Here is an 18,879-nt window from a genome sequence, read left to right as displayed (position 1 = left end):
AGAATTCAGACGTTACTGATTGCTTTCTGTGATGGTTGTAGCTTCCCCCAGATCTTAAAAGTGCCCTACCTCCGGGTATCTCATGTAAGCTAGTGGAGGAGAGCTGTCTGTTGGCACACCTTGCTACCTGGAATACCCCTTCCTCTTCCCTATTTTCCCCAGTCACTGACACTTGTCTTACTATATTTACGGAATAAAGAAGTACATAAATACAGAGAAGGAAGGTGGGGTTCATAACTCTAGAAATCTGGTGTAGGGTTAGAAGCACCCTGAGCCTAGTGGGTCTATAAGTTTTTCATAACTCACCCCTTGTCAATATGACACTTTGGTGACTATAACCATCCCCTCTTCATTTTATGCTCCAGAAGCTTGTGAGACCTCAATGAGTCATGAAGAATCTTAAAATCAAATCCAAAGAATCCAAAGTGATGATAACAAGAAAAGAATAATTGATATTTGAACAGAGGTTAGTATTTGACAATGGATAAAGATTGGTATACCTTCCCTTCCTCGGGGCTTTGTTGGCATGAATTGTGGACCTCATCTTCTCTTATGAATTTTCCAGGCCAGGAAGTCAGTCCTTTGATTTGGCCCCAGACCAAGTCGCCAACGTTGAACGTCCTTGGTCTATAGTGTATCAACTCATGTGAAGAGGGGGAGTCTGGATTCCTTAGGTCATCTTCACTACTAATGCTTTTAGCGTCTGAGGGACTAGGCACACACCCATTAATGCTTTTGGCGTTAAAGTCTCCATTGTAATGGATGTAGTCTTTGACCAGAGAACTTTCCAGACTATTTGAAGAACCGGGAGACTGCCCCTCGAGGACTAGATCTTGTTTGGTGGTGCCTAGCAGCTCTCCAAAGCCCCGACTCTGACGAGGTCTGTTTCCATTAATGTGTGTACATCTCTCCACAGTGCTCTCCAGTCTCTCCTTAAAACTCATCATAGTTCTTTTGTAGTTATTATACCTGAAATTTTCCTCCAGAATTTTATCCCCTTGACAGTTTCTTGGTGGTAACAGTATTGGGTGCTGTTCCCCAGCTAGAAATGGCAGTGTAGAAACATTGTTGGGCCTTTCATGACAAGGACTACTGTGGATATGGCCTGGATGATCTAAGAATTCCTCATATTTCCACCTGTTGCGCTCCCCTCTGGGACTTTGCTCCCCGTCCCACTGTTTTCTGGATGTGTGGCAACTTGCTGACTTGAAATACTCAAACCCATCTCCTTCACTGGAGTGTTTGCCATGGTCTATATTCTTGGGTGTCCGTGCCCCTCTTGCATTCCTCAGCCTGCCGTCATGATCTGCTCCTCCCATGTTCCGCCCATGAATGACAGCATTCACGGCACTGGACAGATTCAGTGGGTCACCAATAGAGGCAGTGAAGGCACTCATGGCACTCAGAGCTGGAATAGGGCTGATCTGAGTTGTACTGTTGACGGCAGTGGTGATGACAACCTGCATTCCTTTGCTGGCTGCGTCCACAACTGCCTTGTAAATGGCATCTACAGAGGCATCACCTTGGCCACCGATCATGAGGCCATCCTTCACTGGCTGACCAAGAGATGGGTCAATCCTTGGCTGCAGCTCACAAGGTGTATCTTGGAAATGTGGAAGTGCAGTGTTTGGGTTCTCAGGAAGCACTGTGAGCCCCGGCTGAGTGCTTATTCTTTTATTCAGAAGAGCTGCATCTCCTTGCATTCTCACCTTATATAAGTAGAAGACAGAGAGAGAGAGAACAATTTAAAGACATTAAAGAAGATTATAATTTTAAGATTAAACAAAACACAAACAAGGAAGTACAAAGAACAAAAATAAAAGTGAGAGAAAAACCATTCTGTATAGAAAATCTTACACATTGATTGCATTTTTATATTTGGGTAATTTCTTTAGTTGAAATAATTCAACAGACCCCCTTTTACACTTATCATTGCTAAACATTTTCTAGAAAAATTAAACTTGAGGTAGTTGGACACAAGGTATTTCCAGGTGATGACACAGTTTGCTCAGTGGTCTTAACAGATGTTTGAAACTCGAGATTCAAGTTATAGATGACCAAAGCAAAGAAGCCAGAATTTGAATTGATTGATAACTAATGATTATATTTAACTAAGTGAAATATATGACAAAATGAAAATAAATCCCTTTCCTAACAATGTCTACTTTGATATGACATGTTAAATTTTATTTGTTCATTAATTAATGATTGTTTATATGCCATGGTGTTGAGGTCAGAGAATAATTTGGGGGGTGGGGGTGGCTATTTCTTTCTTCTCACCTTTATGTGATCTGGGGATTGAATTCTGGTTGCCAGGCTTGTGAGACAAGAGTTTTTACCCCCTATTCTTGGCAGATGGCCCCTCTTATCAAAGAAAATGAAGCTCATGGTAAGATTTGTCACTCTGATATTCCTTGATCCTTAGCTTTAGCTTGTTTTCTTGGTGACACAGGTATGCACATCTTCCATTATGAATTAACTTTCTAGATATATGTAAATATTTAATTATTGGTAAAAGATGTGTTCATCATAATTTTTTTTCACCAGACCAACGTTTCTATCCTACTCCATCTTACTTTCTCAGAATAATCCAGTGCTGTAGAACATCCTGGCAAATATTTAAAATATTAAAGCTTGTAGAAATACCTAGTTTTTCTTCTCCCGTTCTTCCTTCCTGCCCTTTTAATGTATGTACAAATGTAGTACACCATTCTTCTGAGAATACTACAGTATTAAAATTTTTGTAGTCTTGTAGGTCTTGGCATATTGGATCAAAGAAGTCTACATCATCTTTTAAGATTTTATATAGATTAATTTTATGGAACACAATTATTTTCTGGTTGTTGAATTCTTAAGTGGCTCTTAATCTCTGACTCATTAATGAGTTTTGTTTCGTGTTCTTCTGTTTACATTTGAAGATTTCTCTGAAGAATTAAACTTCTGTGCTACTGACCATATATTTTTATACATGTGTACACATATATATACAAATATGCTTAAAAACTCAATAAGCTACTAAATTATCCTTCAAAAGCAATGAGCCAGGCTAGATATACAGTCCAGTGGTATAGAATTTCCCCAGCTTGTACAAGGCCTTAGGTTTGAACTCCATCACAAAGAAAAGGGGGGGAAAAAAGCTAACGAATTTAACCAGCATTCATAAGGACCAACAATAATATGAGAATGATGATTTCTTCATATCTGTACCAGCATTGTATGACATCAATCTGATATACATAGTAATGTACACACTGGTTATTCTTTTCATGTTTATCAAAAATAGATTTCATTTTCTGTGACTTGTCTGTTTATATTTTATTCCTTATTTTTCAAGTCAATTACCTTTTTTCTTCTTGTTTTATTGGAGGTATTTTAACGTGAAAAGTGTCAATATGTGGCATGTATTATGCATTTATTTCCTGACATTTGGTATTTCTCTAACTTTAGAATACCTTTGATGATACAGAAATTAAAATTTTTGTACTGGTTATATATTTTCCTTTTGCCTACTGGTTTTATATCTTGCTTAAAGAGCTTTCCCTGTTTTATTATTTATAGTCTGTGGTGGTGCAGCACGAGGGAGTCTGAGGAAGAGGTGAAAATTCAAGACTAGCTAGCGTGGACTATATAGTGAGCTCGAGCCTTTTATTTGTTTATTTTAAAAGTCTCATATCTTTAAAAATATGGTATGTTTTCTCCTGACATTCATATACTAGTACTCTTTCTATATAATCTTTAATATGTTAGGCATCTTTTATAAAAGTAGTGGAGCATGTGGCCTAAGTCAGGAGGAGAGGGGGAGCTAACGCTGAAGGAAGTGGATATTAATCATGAGAGCAATATGGGCATTAGACACAAAGGGTGTGAGAGGGCAACACTATCAGTGTTTACTCACAATTCCCAAAAGACTTCTGCTTTATACAAAATTAAATTAAATTTACAGAAAAGACTGCAATGTTTAACAATACTCAGTATTAAGAAATAACTGTCAATAGATTCTAGAGGGAACCTGTCTCATTCCTTCTCTCTTTTTCAATAAAACCATACATTGTTTTCGGCTAAAATCATGTGTGGCAGGAAAGTACCTGAAAGTTCTGAAACAGACAAGCCATGGGGTTACTGTTAGCTGGGCAAGGGAGAGTGGGTTGTCCTTGGAAGGCCTGGAGATTCTGGTGTCCCTGGAGAAGGTGCTGCTGCTGCTGACTCGGAGGAAACATCTGATTGCTGTTTAGCAGTGACTGTAGATGAGTCAGTTGATGGTTATTCAAAGAATTGTTTATTGATGATATATCACCTACAGTTTTGAAAAACATAAAGCATGAGTCAGCGTGCTTCTTCGGAGAACTTACTGTTGTCTTTGCACCTGAGAATTCCTGAAACAAAAACTGAAAGCTGAGCTTCATGGGAAACTTGGTCATTTTTATCAGCCTCACTTAGTTGTAAGCGAAGAATGCCTTTGGCATTTAGTTTTATCTGCGTGGTTAGCCTTTTATTTTATGTCACATAAAGATTTCTTAGTTGCTAATGTTAAGCTTCAGAGTTAAATGATTCCTATGTCTATGTTTATTAGAATACCTATACTTAAAGGTTGAAATTTTCCCTTAGTAATTACTTAGCAATAAGTAGTTGACTAGATGGAGACAAAGAGTGGGTATGATATAGTCTCATTTATAAAATTTCAGTCTTCAGTCATAATCATCAATAAATACCACCAAATAAAATTAGAGGCTTTGTTTCAGAATATGTATTTGGTTTTGCAGTATAATGTTAGTCATCTAATATTAAAGCTGTAAAGAAACCCAATAATACAAAAAACTCACTGCTATAGTTGTTACAAAGATTTTTAAATCAATGATATCAGCAGATAGCATTAATTAGATTTAAAATATAGAACTGTTTTAAATTGTTACAATTCTTTTGAGAACAGTTTTGTAATTTGAGTCATATATGTCTATTATGATTTTGGGTGATTTGACTGCAACTATTTTAGGTTTAGACAAAACTAACTGCACCACATTATAAAACTTTCCATAAAATATAATAATCTGAATAATGAGTTTTGTAGCATATCAAGATGCTCTTGACACCATCATGAACACTTGTTTCTATTTCTGGGTTTCATGGATGGTTCCTGTATTTCCCCCTGTTGTTACCTGTACTCATCATCATAAATACTTGACATTATTTTCAACTTTTTCGATAAGCTCCTCTATGTAAAGAACTTTGTTTTTATGGCACAAATACATAATTATACAAATAATAACTCTGAGGAAATCTAGTATTATTTAGAGTGACATTTTCCTTGGTCTTAGGGGAAAACTTAGCTTGGAGTATTTTTGGTTTTGCTTCTGAGGGTTCACCTGTAAGCACTCCTCAGACAGTCCCCACCCTAGTGCAGCTGCTCATACCAACCCTGTGATGCCACATCAACTAAAATGGAGATAAAGGTTCTTTAGAAGATGCAGACTGTATGTGGCTGAAGAGAATGGAAGGTAGGCTAGGTTTAGGTGGCATCAGAATCAGAAGGTAAGAGAAAGTAGACTACAGTGGTATTTAGTAATGCTAGAAGCTGAGAAAAGGAAAAAGCCATTTCATGTTTGTTTAGCTATAGTTTTGTGTGGGTGTTGTTATATTTAATTCCTCAAATAAGCTGTGACATAATAAAAACATTTTTAAAAATAGTGTGACAAAATGGAGTTTTAAAAAGGAGAAAAGAGAATTAGAAAAACGTTTCTTAAAAAAAATTTTGTGAAAAAATTGAACTTACCAAGCAGACCTGTCCCCAGTAGAGGGTTAAGTAGCTGTGGCACCACAGAGTTACTGTTGAGTTTAGCTGGACCAGGTGGATTCCCAGCATTATTAGATATATTCAGCAATGTTTCTGCCATTGACACCACTGCTGTCCCACCAAGTGTTGAGACAGTCAGTGCTGCCACTGCTGATGATGTAGTGGTTGTGGTAGTGGTTGCCTGGGAGGAGGTTGCTATGGAAACCTCTGGATGATTAGCGGTGTTGGCCGATGCCGAGTTCAGGACACCTCCCAACAGCTGGGGATTCAAGGCCATTAATCCTGAGGCCCCAGTGACAGCTGGGAGGAGCAGGGGGTTAAAAGTAGTGTCACTGCCTGGAAAGCTCGGTAAAGGGTTTCCCAGGGGGCTGGCTAAAAGGCTATCAGCTCGGTTGTTGTCTGGCTGATTGCCTGGCAAACGGTCTGGTGGGGCTGTCATCTGCGTTAATAAGGGAAAAGGGATATTTTGCTGTTGTAAAAGATCTGAGATGGTCAGATTGAAAGATGGCAGGGGAAGCATGGCAGCTGCTTGGGCTTGGTTCTGAAGCAGGGCTGCTAAAAGCTGAAAGTGAACAGGCTGTAATACCTGCCCATCCATGTCACCGGAGAGAAAAGCTAAAGCAGCGTTTACATTCGGGTTCAGAAAACCTAAAGGGTGGAGGTTGATCTCAGACTTGCCTTCTCCTGCTGAAGGCTGGAGGATATTTAATAGATTCTGGTTTAGGAGATGCTGTTGATTCACTGGCAAAGAGATAGGTAGAGAACTGAGGAGGCTGGGGTTCAAGGGGTGTGGAAGATGGCTGTTTGAAGTGCTGTTGGATGGAAAATGAAGGGCATGCTCCTGGCCAACAAAAGGAAAATCACTCCCAATGGGCAGCTGAGTCTGCAGTGGGTTTCCAGCTGCGGTGGTGACTATGACACCATCTTGGAGAACAGATGTTGTCTTTGTGATGGCAGGGTGGTTGCTGCCAGCTATAGCTATGGAGGACGGTAGGCTTGAACCACCTAAAATGAGAAAACAGAAACACAGTTATTAGTTATGGGTAGTAAGTATTGCCACCCATAGTTTCCTAAGATACATTTCAGTTTGTTCTACTAACTTCCCTGTAAGAGGATTAACTGAATCACAGATGATTTGATATCTGTTCATAGAACTTAACTCTGAAAATAAGTGCACAGAAAAAGTTTGCTGACTAGCAGAGAGGTTTTTTTTTTTTCATAGCTCCATAAAGTAAAGACAGCAAGGATGTTACTTACAGTTTATTCTCTGTTTGTATATTAAAAAAAAAACAACAAAAAAACTCCCCCCCCCAATTATGCCTTTCATTTAAAAAAAGATGTTTGGTCTTATTTTTAAGATTAGCAATTACTTTTAATGAAGAGAACAAATTCTCGTAAAACCAGAATGTACATGAAAACATAAAGGAGATAATAAAATATACCTATGTTAATATAAAATATTTTATTGTATAGCTTTCTGGTTTTCCACATCAGTAGGCATACATATATTCAAATATTCTCTTTCTCTCTCTCTTTTTCTCTGTCCCTCTGTCCCTGTCTGTCTCTCTCTCTCATACACATGTATTTTTGAAACTAAACATAACCGTGCTATAATTTTTAACTTTTCAGTCATCAATTTACTGTGAATACCTTTCCCTGTGAATTTATATATACTGAATAGTAGTTTAGTAATATATAACTTAATCAACCTATAATCATAAACGTTTTTGTTTTCAATTATTTTGGAACACTTTGAAAACAATTATCAGTGGCACATCAACAAATATTCTTATTAATGTGTCTTTTCAATTGAGACAAAGTTTCTCTGTGTAACGTAGCCCTGGGTCTCCTCCACTTGCTTTGTAGACCAGGCTGTCCTCAAACTCACAGAGATCTTGCCTCTGCCTCCTGAGTGCTGGGATTAAAGGCATGGGCTATCACACTTGGTTTTTTAAAGAAAGGGTTTCTCTGTAATCCTGGCTGTCTTGGAACTTGCTCTGTAGACCAGGCTGGCCTCAAACTCAGAGATCTGCCTGCCTCTGCCTCCCTAGCTCTGGGATTAAAGCTGTGCTCCACCACCAACCAGCTTACTTTTTTGTTTTTTAAAGACAGGGTGTCACTGTGTAGCTCTGGCTGACCTGGAATTCTTTACGTAGGACACACTGGTCTGGAATTCAGAGTCTCTCCCTCCGAGAAGTGCTGCTATTAAAGGTGTAAGCCATCACACTGGGCTGTACAATTATTACCTAAGGATACATTCTTGAACATGGAATTCCAGAATCACAAAGCTTTACATATATATTGTCAAACTGTTCCAAATGAAATGAATATATTCAATTAAATTCCTTTATACAGTGTATAATAGTGTGTATCTCTCATCAACACACTATCATTATTTTTAACAGTGAAAAACATAATGATTAATAATCTCTTATTCTGATAGTATAGAGAGACACTGCCATTAAATTAGACCAGTCTTCCTCCAAAATAGCGCCCTTATTCTTAAAACTCTGCACTGAAGGTAAAAATTCAGAAAATTTAATATTTAAAGGCATAACATTTTAATTGATACCTAATTACTATTATCATTATTATTAGTGGTTCTTAACCCAGACTACACAATAGAATTACCTGGGGAAATGAAGTACAAAACAAAACAATCAACAAAAGTAAAGCCAATATCTGGGCCCAAACTGAGGCCAGCTGAAAATTTATCTCTTAGAGAATAACCTGAGCAACAACTGTCTTTAAAATCAATCCTGGTGATCCAGGTGCACAAAGGGTACGTAAGGTAGGAAAGATAAAATCTAGATTTACTTTAATGAACTATTAACAACCCCCACCTCTATTCTGCCCTACATTCTGCAGGTGTGTGGGGGAAATAAAATGTCTTCTTTTCGTTAAGGGATTGTTTTATGTAGTACATTCATTTGACAAGTATTTTGTTTTCAATAATTACACACATATACGGGATAATGAATACTATTATTGTTACCAAAAATCTAAAAGAACTGAAGCCTGTTCAAATTGTGCTATGCCATGTCACCTCATGTGACAACATAAGCTTTAGTTTCCCCCCCAAACTTAGAGGAATGTTTCCGTAATTGCGTAATAGTAAAAATGTTATTTTTTTTAACCAAATGGAATAATGCAGTAATTTTTCTTTTTATATACTTGTAGTTATATCTTAAAGCTATGCAATATGTAAAGTGACTGTATTTATTAAGCCACGCTGATAAAGCTTACCATTTATACCTTGATTTCTATCATCACATATACACACGGTGGTGAACATTTTCTCATACACCTTGCTACTGATTTGTGTGTGTGTGTGTGTGTGTGTGTGTGTGTGCGCACATGTGTGCCTAATGGGTGATTAAACCAAAAGCCTCAGACCCTGGAACTATACCGCTGGGTTTTGTTATTTTTGATAGGGTTTTCTCAAGCTGCCTAAATGGCCTCTAATTTGTGATCCTCCTGCCTCAGCTTTGTGGCTACTAGGACTCTAGTCACATGCCACCACACGCAGCTACCACTGATTTCTTTTCTAAGGAAGTTTATTAAAACCAAAGTGCTCATATAAAGATGTTCTGTAATTGTATGCTTGCTATGAGAATAAAAAATGGGTAAAAAGAGCTTGTCAGCTGAAAAGTCTATACAAATAACAGGGGATTCACTGCCATCATTCCTGACACCAGCCGGATGGTAGTGGGGGAACAGTGGCAGCACAAGCCAGTATTACCATCACCACCTTCAGATGCTGCTAGAACAATGGTTTCTGTTTTCCCATCTGTCATACTCTGATATTTTAAGTGCTCAGTGTTTTATTTAAAGGCTGAGATTAAAAAACCTTTTTTGAACATATATAAATATTTATGAAATATTATCATGAAGTAATGACATGTTCACAAAGATTAGAGTAAGAAGACATACAGAATGCTGAAGTAGGCATATGGTATATACAGCTCTTTAAATATTAATTCAGATTTTTTTCACAAAACAATCAACACCTTAAATATTTCATTGGTTCCTAAAATTGCTATTTCTATACATGCAATTCATCATTTGCATCTGGACGGCATGTTTTAAATGAGCCACTGAGTCTTATTTACCAGAAATCACTATCATTGTCATTTCTCTACCTACTAAATAACAATGACATACTTAAATATGGAGATCACTACTCTTCTGACCACATGCAGAGTATATTTCCAAAATATTTAGCATATATGTAGCAAGGCTTTGTGATGATGGGTTTCCTTAGAGATTATTTTATTACTTTAATTTGCCACTGAGAAGCATCCATATTTATGATTCAGGGGGAAGTAGCCATTTGGGGATGACACTATTTTAAAAGCTCTCCATCTAAATATTCTTGAGAAATTATAATAAAATGCACAGTCACTGTGGGTGACTACCAACAAAAAAGGATGAATGCAAGCAGGATGGATGAGGATACAAACAACACATATGAATATAAATATATTTTAATTTTCTCTAATTTCCAAGAAGTCAATTTAACAAGCAGGTACACTTTGCTGGAGGATAAGATTCCAATAGTGATAGAAGTTTAAAAACCTTGCCATTTTCCCTGAAGAAAGAGTTTTCGCAAAGTGGTAAATACAAAAATCTTTACTCACTTCCCCTCCACCAAATATATAATTACAAGATAGGAATTTTTAATGTCTTTTTATATATCAGCTAGGATAAGACTACAACCTGCTAAAGGCTGTAACTGATATACAGATATATACAACAGGGGAACAATTATAAAACTGAGGGTGTCTGAAAAAACTGCACAAGTCAGAAAACTAGACATTTGATCAGGCATTTTAGAGATAAAAGAAGCTAAAAAGTGCTTCTAAATACAAGCCAAATATATATATTTTTTAAAAACAGAAAGTAAGGCAGATGAAGGGTAATGAGTCCTGTGTTTCAAGAATACATAAATATCTGAAATATGTGTATGGCTTTTACATACCTTGACTCCCTCAGCCCCTGGTGAACCTGTCAATTTGCATAAGCAATAAATAAGTTTGAATACATATTTTTAACCAATGAAGATAAGTTATAATCTGTTATTTCTCCCTGTTAAGTCATGATACATGGTTAGATTCAAAAAGTGTTTTTTGGTTGAATGAGTCTACTGAGAATTTAATACCTGTACTCACTTCTATAAGGGAGGTAATAAAGACATGGAGGAAGTGAAAATTGACTCTCCCACTTACTAATCCAGTGCCAGGAGATAAGGAACAACAGAAAGGAGGTGGCTTGAAGATGGCAAATTACTTTAGAATGCTCTTTAGTATCTCAAGAAGTTAAAAGTAACCTCACAGCAGATGAAAACCACCTCAAAGGACAGTCCTACAGTCATCCATTAATGCATAGAGATGCTCAGAGAAACCTGAATTTGCATAATTTTTATTGCATTTTTATTTTATATTAGATTTCTGAATCACTACCTGTAAACAGACACTATTTCATGAACTGATTAAGACTTCTGCATAAAAACCTATATTCTGTTGAAGTACATAAGTGTTTGCTCAAGCAGGTTTTTTTTTTTTTTTTTTTTTTAAGCTGAAATTTCATCAAACATTTGACAATAATCAAAAGGCATCTAGGAATTTGGAAGAAGTTAGCAAGTTCCAGTCATTATTAATAAGAAAACATAGAGTACTTTGCATCAGCCGCTATGAAGTGACAATTTTTTTTTTCCTGGTTGTGTTGCTTTCAAAGTAGAGCAAAGGTAGGCAGAGGTAGGCAGTCTCCTGTGGTGAGTGGATGATCATGCTATCCTGTTCTGTCAGTACTGCACATACATCTATGCACACATGACTCATGCTAGAGTACTGGTTATATATATACAAACAATAAAAATTCAAGGGTTTACAAAAATAAAATTCTTAAGATGTTTAATTTGCTTTAGTTTTAGGATTGCTTTTGCCTCTTCAGATTTATCTCCCTGGTCACCAACAATCCTTGAGAGACGTTCACACTGTGATAGACGCTTGTATGACTGCCTCTTTATATCACTATTGTTATACATGGATATGTCCAAAAAAAGAGCCCATACCAGCTCTGGTCAATGACATGTTTAAAAACATGTCACTAACTACTTTGATTCATTTAACTCTAATTTTGAATAAGCATTATTTTGTGCTAAGAACCTTTCTAAACTGAAATTGCCAAATACTGACTTTTTATCCACGAAACTTAAGAGCTTAGAAAATAAGTCTTATGAAAAATATCCCGTCACTGTCTGACCTTTGTCATTTACTTTGCTAACTGTACTTTCACTGCAAACAGAGTCAAAAGTAATCCTTAATAAAAAGAAATCCTTCTAAAGATAAAATATCATGCCCTAGTGAGTTTAATAAATATAATTTACTTCTCAGTCCCACTTAAGTATGAAGTCTTCTACATTTAAAGGACTGATTTCTAATGATAATAATGTAATAAATTGAAAGATAACTTTTATAAGAAGTCTAGGTATTTCAGGAAAACTTTATTAATATTTTCAAGCCTTAGTAACAGCCACAGTCATGTGCATTTACAAAAATACACCAACTTCACCTTTGTGCTTAGATTCTAATACAGATTCTTGATATTACCGCCCTTTAAGCAAAAGGAAGACGGAGGAAGGGACCTGGAGCTACTTTGTTTTTCACAAGCAAGAAAGAGACCCCAAACAGAAGCACACTGAAGGCGGAGAATGGGTAAGAAAACAATTGCAGGATTGAAAGAAATGCTCTTGTCCCTTAATAGATGCCGGAGAACAGAAAGGAGAGCAGAGAGAGAAGCAGCTTAAGTCTCAGGATGTTAAGGAGATCAGTCTCCAGACATGATGAGGTGAAATCAGAGAAGGAAAAATGTGCCATTATGCTCTCTTCTTTCTCTCGTGGAGATGGAACCGGGACTTCACGTACGCTGTGCAGCAGTTCTACCCCAGCTACCTTCCCATCCTGCTTCCTTTCTCAACACCCACAACCTACTAGAATTACTTTACAAATTTTTGGAAAATGTCAGATTGAGTACCAAAGTTCACTCGTTATTAGGTAAGCAGGATGTTTGTGTGAAAGCAAGACCTGAAAAACGAGGTTAAATCTCTTGTGGGATTTGCTTTTTGACTATGCATGAGTGAGGTAAAATGCATCATCAAATACCAATTGTTAGTTTCATTTTAAAAGACAATACTGAACTTTTAACATAGTCAACTTTGTATCTCATATCCCGTTTTACCTGCAACTCTAAAATAGTGCCTAGTTTTTCATAGGTGCTCAATACTGAATTACTCCATGAACGTTCTGTAAGTATTGTGACATGCCAATGAGCTACACAAATCAGTTTATTATGTTCCATCTAGTATTTTGATAAGTGAAATACAAATTTGGGGAACATTGTAGTTCCTTTTGAACACTTTTTCTGATAGACTATACACATAGGTGTTAGTGAGTGCTATAATCATTTCAGTGTGTCATGACTGTGATTAATTTATGTGAAAGATGGAGGAAGATGGAGTAAGGCTGAAAATATCAGAGTATAGTGTTTTGGTAAAAGTTTCATTTTAAATACACCAAGATGCTTAGCAGACTGTAATGCCAGTGATCTAAAGAACTTACTATTTGTGTGTATGTACATACGTAGGCATGTATGTATGCAAGCGTGCAAGTATATGCCACGGTGAATATGAGATCAGAGGACAGTTTACAAGAGTAGTTTCTCTCCTTCCACCATGCGGGCCCAGGGATCTGACCAAGGTTGTCAGGCTTGGCAGCAATCACTTTTACCTGCCCAGCCACCTGAAGGCCCTAGTAAGTCTCTTCTTGTGGGAAAACACTGAGAAGCACTGCTTCACGATGAGTTCTCTGAGCGGCTCCATCATGAGGTGTGGTCTACAGAGTCACGCTAGGGGACTACTGTTGGGCTAACATGTGAAGAGGGTTCTTGTGGAAGTTGTGGGGCCTAGTAGCCCCACACCAAGTTATCAGACGAATGCTCATACCTGTGCCCATGGTGCATCTCCCTGGACCACTTCCAACCTCACAGGTATTTCAGATTTTTTGGATTTCTATTTTTACTTTCACTTTTATTTTGTATAAGGTGTTACTTTGAATTTGTAAGAAGTTTGATTTTTAAAAAGTAATCCTTTACCTTTGCTTGGCTGGCACTGCTATTGTTAAATTCACAGAATGTAAGACCTTTATAATTTTGAGTTGTTTAGTATTACATGTATGTGGAAATGAAATCTACTTCGGTAGGAATATATTTAGCATTATTTTTCATAAGTCAAATTTCTATAGGGTTGATATTACTTCCTAGCATCTGGACACTTTTTGAAACTGCTTAAATATTTTTTGACTAGATTTTATTAAATCATAGCTTAGGCATCTCCTAGGGAACTGGAAGATTGATGGCTGTGTAAGAGAGCTTAATATATTACAATGGAATAAAGTCTCCCAACTAGTTCACTAGAACAATTTATTTCTTTAAAGGTACAAAATAGATCATTGAATCAGCAAACATAATATCACTCTGAGTTTTGTTGCCACTCTTGATTACATAGACTTAATTAATGTCTGAAGTAAAAACATACTTTAACTCCTCCTGTATACAAGAAAACATTAAACCTATAATATGTAAACAAGACAAGTGGTGTAACCCTGGTATGAGGATACCTGAAGGATTGAAACATTGGCTATAGTAAAAACATCTTCCAACAAAAAAAGGCTTCATTCTGCAAAAATTTTACTAAGGAATAAATTTTTCAGTCAGTTTTGTTGTCTGGTTAAAAACAAAAGCACAGAACACATAGCACTTTAAACTTTAAACAAGCATCATGAGGGAAAGAAAATCTAGGCTTTAAAAAACTTAGGTTGAAATGCTTTCAACAGAAACCAGCATCAGCTCAATTACAACTGTCAAGGTGTCCCTGCTGCCTTGCTCAGGCTAACAAAGACCCCATACCCTTCTCTTCAACACTGTCATCTCTATCTGACTGTACTTGTTATCTCCCCTGAGAAGGGCAGGACAGCTTCCCTTTGCTTTCTCTACTGGCACATTAATGAGGATAAAGAAACACCTGGAGCTAAAACTTAAATATGCTGTGGTCTTTTACACTAAGTAGTTTGTTGTGGTCTCGCTATTTCATTGCCTGATACCTACCATTTCATTAGCTGTCCTGAGTTTCAAAGGTATTTTGTGCTGAATGAAAACATTTTCATTTGCAGTAAAAATATACATACACACATATATTTGTGAATACTCATGAACATATATATTTATTCGTAGGTTTATTTATATCCTGATGAGTTAATGCATATAGTTAGAAGTTAAGGCAAATAAATGTCTGTGTAAGTTTCTCTGCTGTCACAAACCGACATACTCTTATCCCTCAGAGCATAATTTCATGTGCTTAGGCAGAGTTGTTTTTAATAGAAAAAAGAAGTATTTTATAGTAGAAACATTTTAATGACTTTATTATATAGAAAACAGGATGGTTGTTACTAAGTATGTTCATACAATGATTTAAATCCTTCTGTTTGTCTGTGAAATATCACAGAACCAAGAGAGGGACTAGTTGTGTGGATGTAGGCAGAGTCTGGATTATGGCACACATGCTTTTGTTATTTGGTAGGAAGACTGTAGCAGACTGATAAGCCTACTCAACTTTTCTAGTCAAGGACACTTGATTTTTGACTGCTCTAAACCCGAACACCATACTTAGGTGCTGGATTTTGTCTCTCTCAAAAACTGAAAAATTTGTAAATATGTGTGTGGGTATGAGTTTGTGTGTGTGCAGGAGAGCACACATGGGCTTGGAGGTCAACATGAGCTGTTTTCCTTTATTGTTCCTCGTGGTACTTCCTGAGATTGGGTTTCTTACTAAACCTGAGGCTTACTGATTTTGTAAAATTAGGGGGTCACCAAGCCCCAGGGGTCTGTCTTTGCCTTCCAACACTAGGATCACAGGCCTAGGTCACTATGTATGGCTTTTTACATGGGTGGTGTTGCTCCAAACTCAGGTCTCAGCTTAAACAGCAAACACTTTATAAGCCAAGCCATTTTCAGGCCCCTAACATTCAGTTTAAATGCCCACTACTTATACATTTCCAAAACAGTGTGTTTGGTGCTCTATGACTGGACTGAGGTCTGAGACCTTTGAGGTTTGGTTTGTAGGTCTACCAGAAGATTGCTTGACCATTCAAGCACATCACCAAGGATCCTGTTATGTACTATTTTTTTTTTTAATGGGAAGATTAGGCTTGCCTTGAAATTCGGTATTCAAAAGATAAGAGATACTTGCACACACATCAATATAGAATATTTAGAAGGATTTACAGAAAGATAACTTATAACCACCACAGTCTTTATCTCTAATTCTTATAATGAAACTGTATACTTAAAAATGTGAATACAGAATTCACACATAGGCTTGTAAACCAGTATTTTTAGGGTTTAGGGTAGAATGGTTCTCCTTAAAGGAGGTTTTCACGGGCTAGAGAGATGGTCAGTAGGTAACGGCACCCGTCATGCAGGCTTAGCCACCTGAGTTCAACCTCTGGAGGCCACTAAAGTGGAAGAAGAGAACTGACTTCACAGTTGCCTTTCACTTCCACACATGTGCTTTGATGTGTGCAGGCCTTCCTCACATCATAGAAGCACAAAATAATAAAAAAGAGATTTTGAAAATTAGTTACCAATTGAATTAAGCATGAGAGCAAGTCATTTCTTAATGTCTTCATGTTGTATTTGTGATTTAAACATAATGGACTGGGCAAGGCACTGGAGTGAGTAGGTCACCTGAGTTGTATTTAGGCTTTGTTGGAAAAGCAGAGTTGGACCATGCTTCCTATCAGTCTGCTACTGTACCATGATGCCATACAAGAAGGAAAGCACTGGCACCGACCTGCTTTTAAGGTCTATAGAATCATAACCCACAGGGACTCATTCCTGTGTCAGCTAGAAAGGTCACCAAATATGGTTCACATATTCAGGGACTTCTCTTGATATTCTCAACAGCTCACCCGCACTGATGAAAAAACATTCTAATCCTGTGAGCTATCATACCAGACTCCAAAGACAGAAGGCAAAAAGAACTGGCTTTTATCTAAAAGTATAGTAAAAATTGACATATATGGATTGTCACATGACTTAATGTGCTAACTATTTGAAAAGGAAAACAGTGTTTCTGGAAACTAAATATTTCAGATGAATTTATGTAGCCAAGAAGGTGATATTTCACGGTCAGATAAACCTGAGTTCTACTCCTGGATTAGTCATAAGATTTTGGTTAGTGTGGTTCTCTGAGGTTCAAGTTTTCATCTGTTAAATGAAGACAACGTTTTATACTACGGACAACTATGCAGGTCATGCATAATATGAGTGGACCACTTGGCACACAGTGGGTACTCCATGATAGCTATATGCAGCATTTTACAAATAAAATATGGTAGCACATGCTTTCAGTCTCAGCATTCAGGAGGGTGAGACAGAAAGATCATGAGTTTAAGGTCAGCATGAGCTATGTACCTTAATCTCAAAACAACAACAAGAAGCCAAAAGGTGTTTTTCTTTACTCCTACAAAGAAAGCTGTACTGTCTTCTGTTGCCTCAACTCTGAATGCCCAACCTCACTGACCAGTGAGTATTAATGAAAGAACAAATATCACTGTAAACAGGTATTTATGATAGACAATTATGATAGTACATTCAGTTGATAAATTACTTCATAACAAAAAGAATAATAGGGTTAAAGTCCATCTCAATATTTACCTTACCCAAAGAGTTCATCATAAATCAATCCATTTTCATAACCAGCTGCAATCAGATCTCTACACAGCAATTAGTATTTAATTTTATTAGGTCTAATATTTTCCAATTCTTAACTGACCTAGATTATTACTAAGTGTATACTTCATGTTAGCCTACACATGCTCAGTCATATCTACCACATTGTTCAACATTTGTTATTAGTCTTTTAGGTACTCATATGCTAAAGTGTCTCTTACATTAATAAACTTTCAGCCCATGTGCCTTGATACGCCCAGTACTAGCAATCTAGGTTAGATGTTTATATGGATAAATGGAACAAGAAAACAAATGATCACGGTAAGTCTAAACATGAAAATCAGAACAGGAATATAAATAAATGTAGGTATTTTTCCATAACAGAAACATTGAAAAACATTATTGAAACACATACATTTGCACATATGAACATAGACCTGGCATGAAGCAAACCACGATACGGGGTATCAAAACTGAATAATAAGTGAGACTAATAATGCTTCACCAAAATATCGGAAGGCATGTTCAATAAATATGGTACATATTAAAACACATGGGTTTTGTTGCTTTAATTTCTAAGTGCATATATTAGACTTTTATTTGTACATTATTAGCTACAACAGCATGAGCCAGTGAAAAGTTAGGAGCCTGTTATGCACCCTTTTAAAGTTCCTGTCAAACACATAAAGTTTCACGAGAGTCCGTAAACTAAGACTATTAAGAAGGCACTAATCATTTCAAATTATTTTCAGCCTGCATTCTTCTTTTTAACACGAGAGGTCATTGTGCAGTTCTTCATTGAATACTGACATTAAAACGACACAAAACACAAACTGTGAAAGATGGCAGCGTAAAGTGGCAGTACCAGAACATACTTGACTTCACTTTAACAGACATGTGGATGGTAACACTGTTCCTGCACAGTGCCATGTGCAGCCTACATCCATCTACATGGTGACATATTAGCAAAGGTGTCAGCAGTTTTCCCTTGAGTACTAGCAGCCTGGTTTTTATTTATTTTGTAGTGCTGGGATTGGACTCAGGGCTTGTGAATGCTGGACAAGGGATCTGCCACTGTGCTATGACCCCAACCCTAAGCAGTTTAGTTTTTAAATTCTGCTGGTTTTAAACATGAATGCTAATGTCCCTGCAATCGCCTTTTATTTCCTCCTTGTTGTTTCCTACAGGTCTGCAATCGTTAGTGTTGGATTTTGAATATTTTCTCTAATGTTTCCATGATCAACTTTTCTGTTGCTTGAACGAGTTAACCTTTCTAGTGTTTCAGGTCAGTTTCATAACAATTT

The 18,879-nt window shown here is 37.0% G+C and overlaps 1 protein-coding gene across 5 annotated transcripts in view; it reads right to left on the bottom strand.

Annotated features, from left to right (window-relative positions):
* Positions 1–18,879, bottom strand: part of Mbd5 (methyl-CpG binding domain protein 5) — a 355,636-nt gene that overhangs the window by 42,248 nt on the left and 294,509 nt on the right. For 4 of the 5 annotated variants that reach the window (XM_060390126.1, XM_060390125.1, XM_060390127.1 and 1 more), the window contains 3 exons: positions 5,768–6,793; positions 4,086–4,294; positions 501–1,709 (listed from right to left, as the gene is read on the bottom strand). In XM_060390126.1, the coding sequence (XP_060246109.1) occupies positions 501–1,709; positions 4,086–4,294; positions 5,768–6,793 (2,444 nt within the window). The remainder of the gene's footprint in view (positions 1–500; positions 1,710–4,085; positions 4,295–5,767; positions 6,794–18,879) is intronic. The other variant, XM_060390129.1, reaches the window with a different exon arrangement.

This window comes from Meriones unguiculatus, chromosome 8, assembly GCF_030254825.1.
Source record: "Meriones unguiculatus strain TT.TT164.6M chromosome 8, Bangor_MerUng_6.1, whole genome shotgun sequence".
Classification (NCBI taxonomy): Eukaryota; Metazoa; Chordata; class Mammalia; order Rodentia; family Muridae; genus Meriones; species Meriones unguiculatus.
This window is presented reverse-complemented; position numbering and strand designations above follow the sequence as displayed.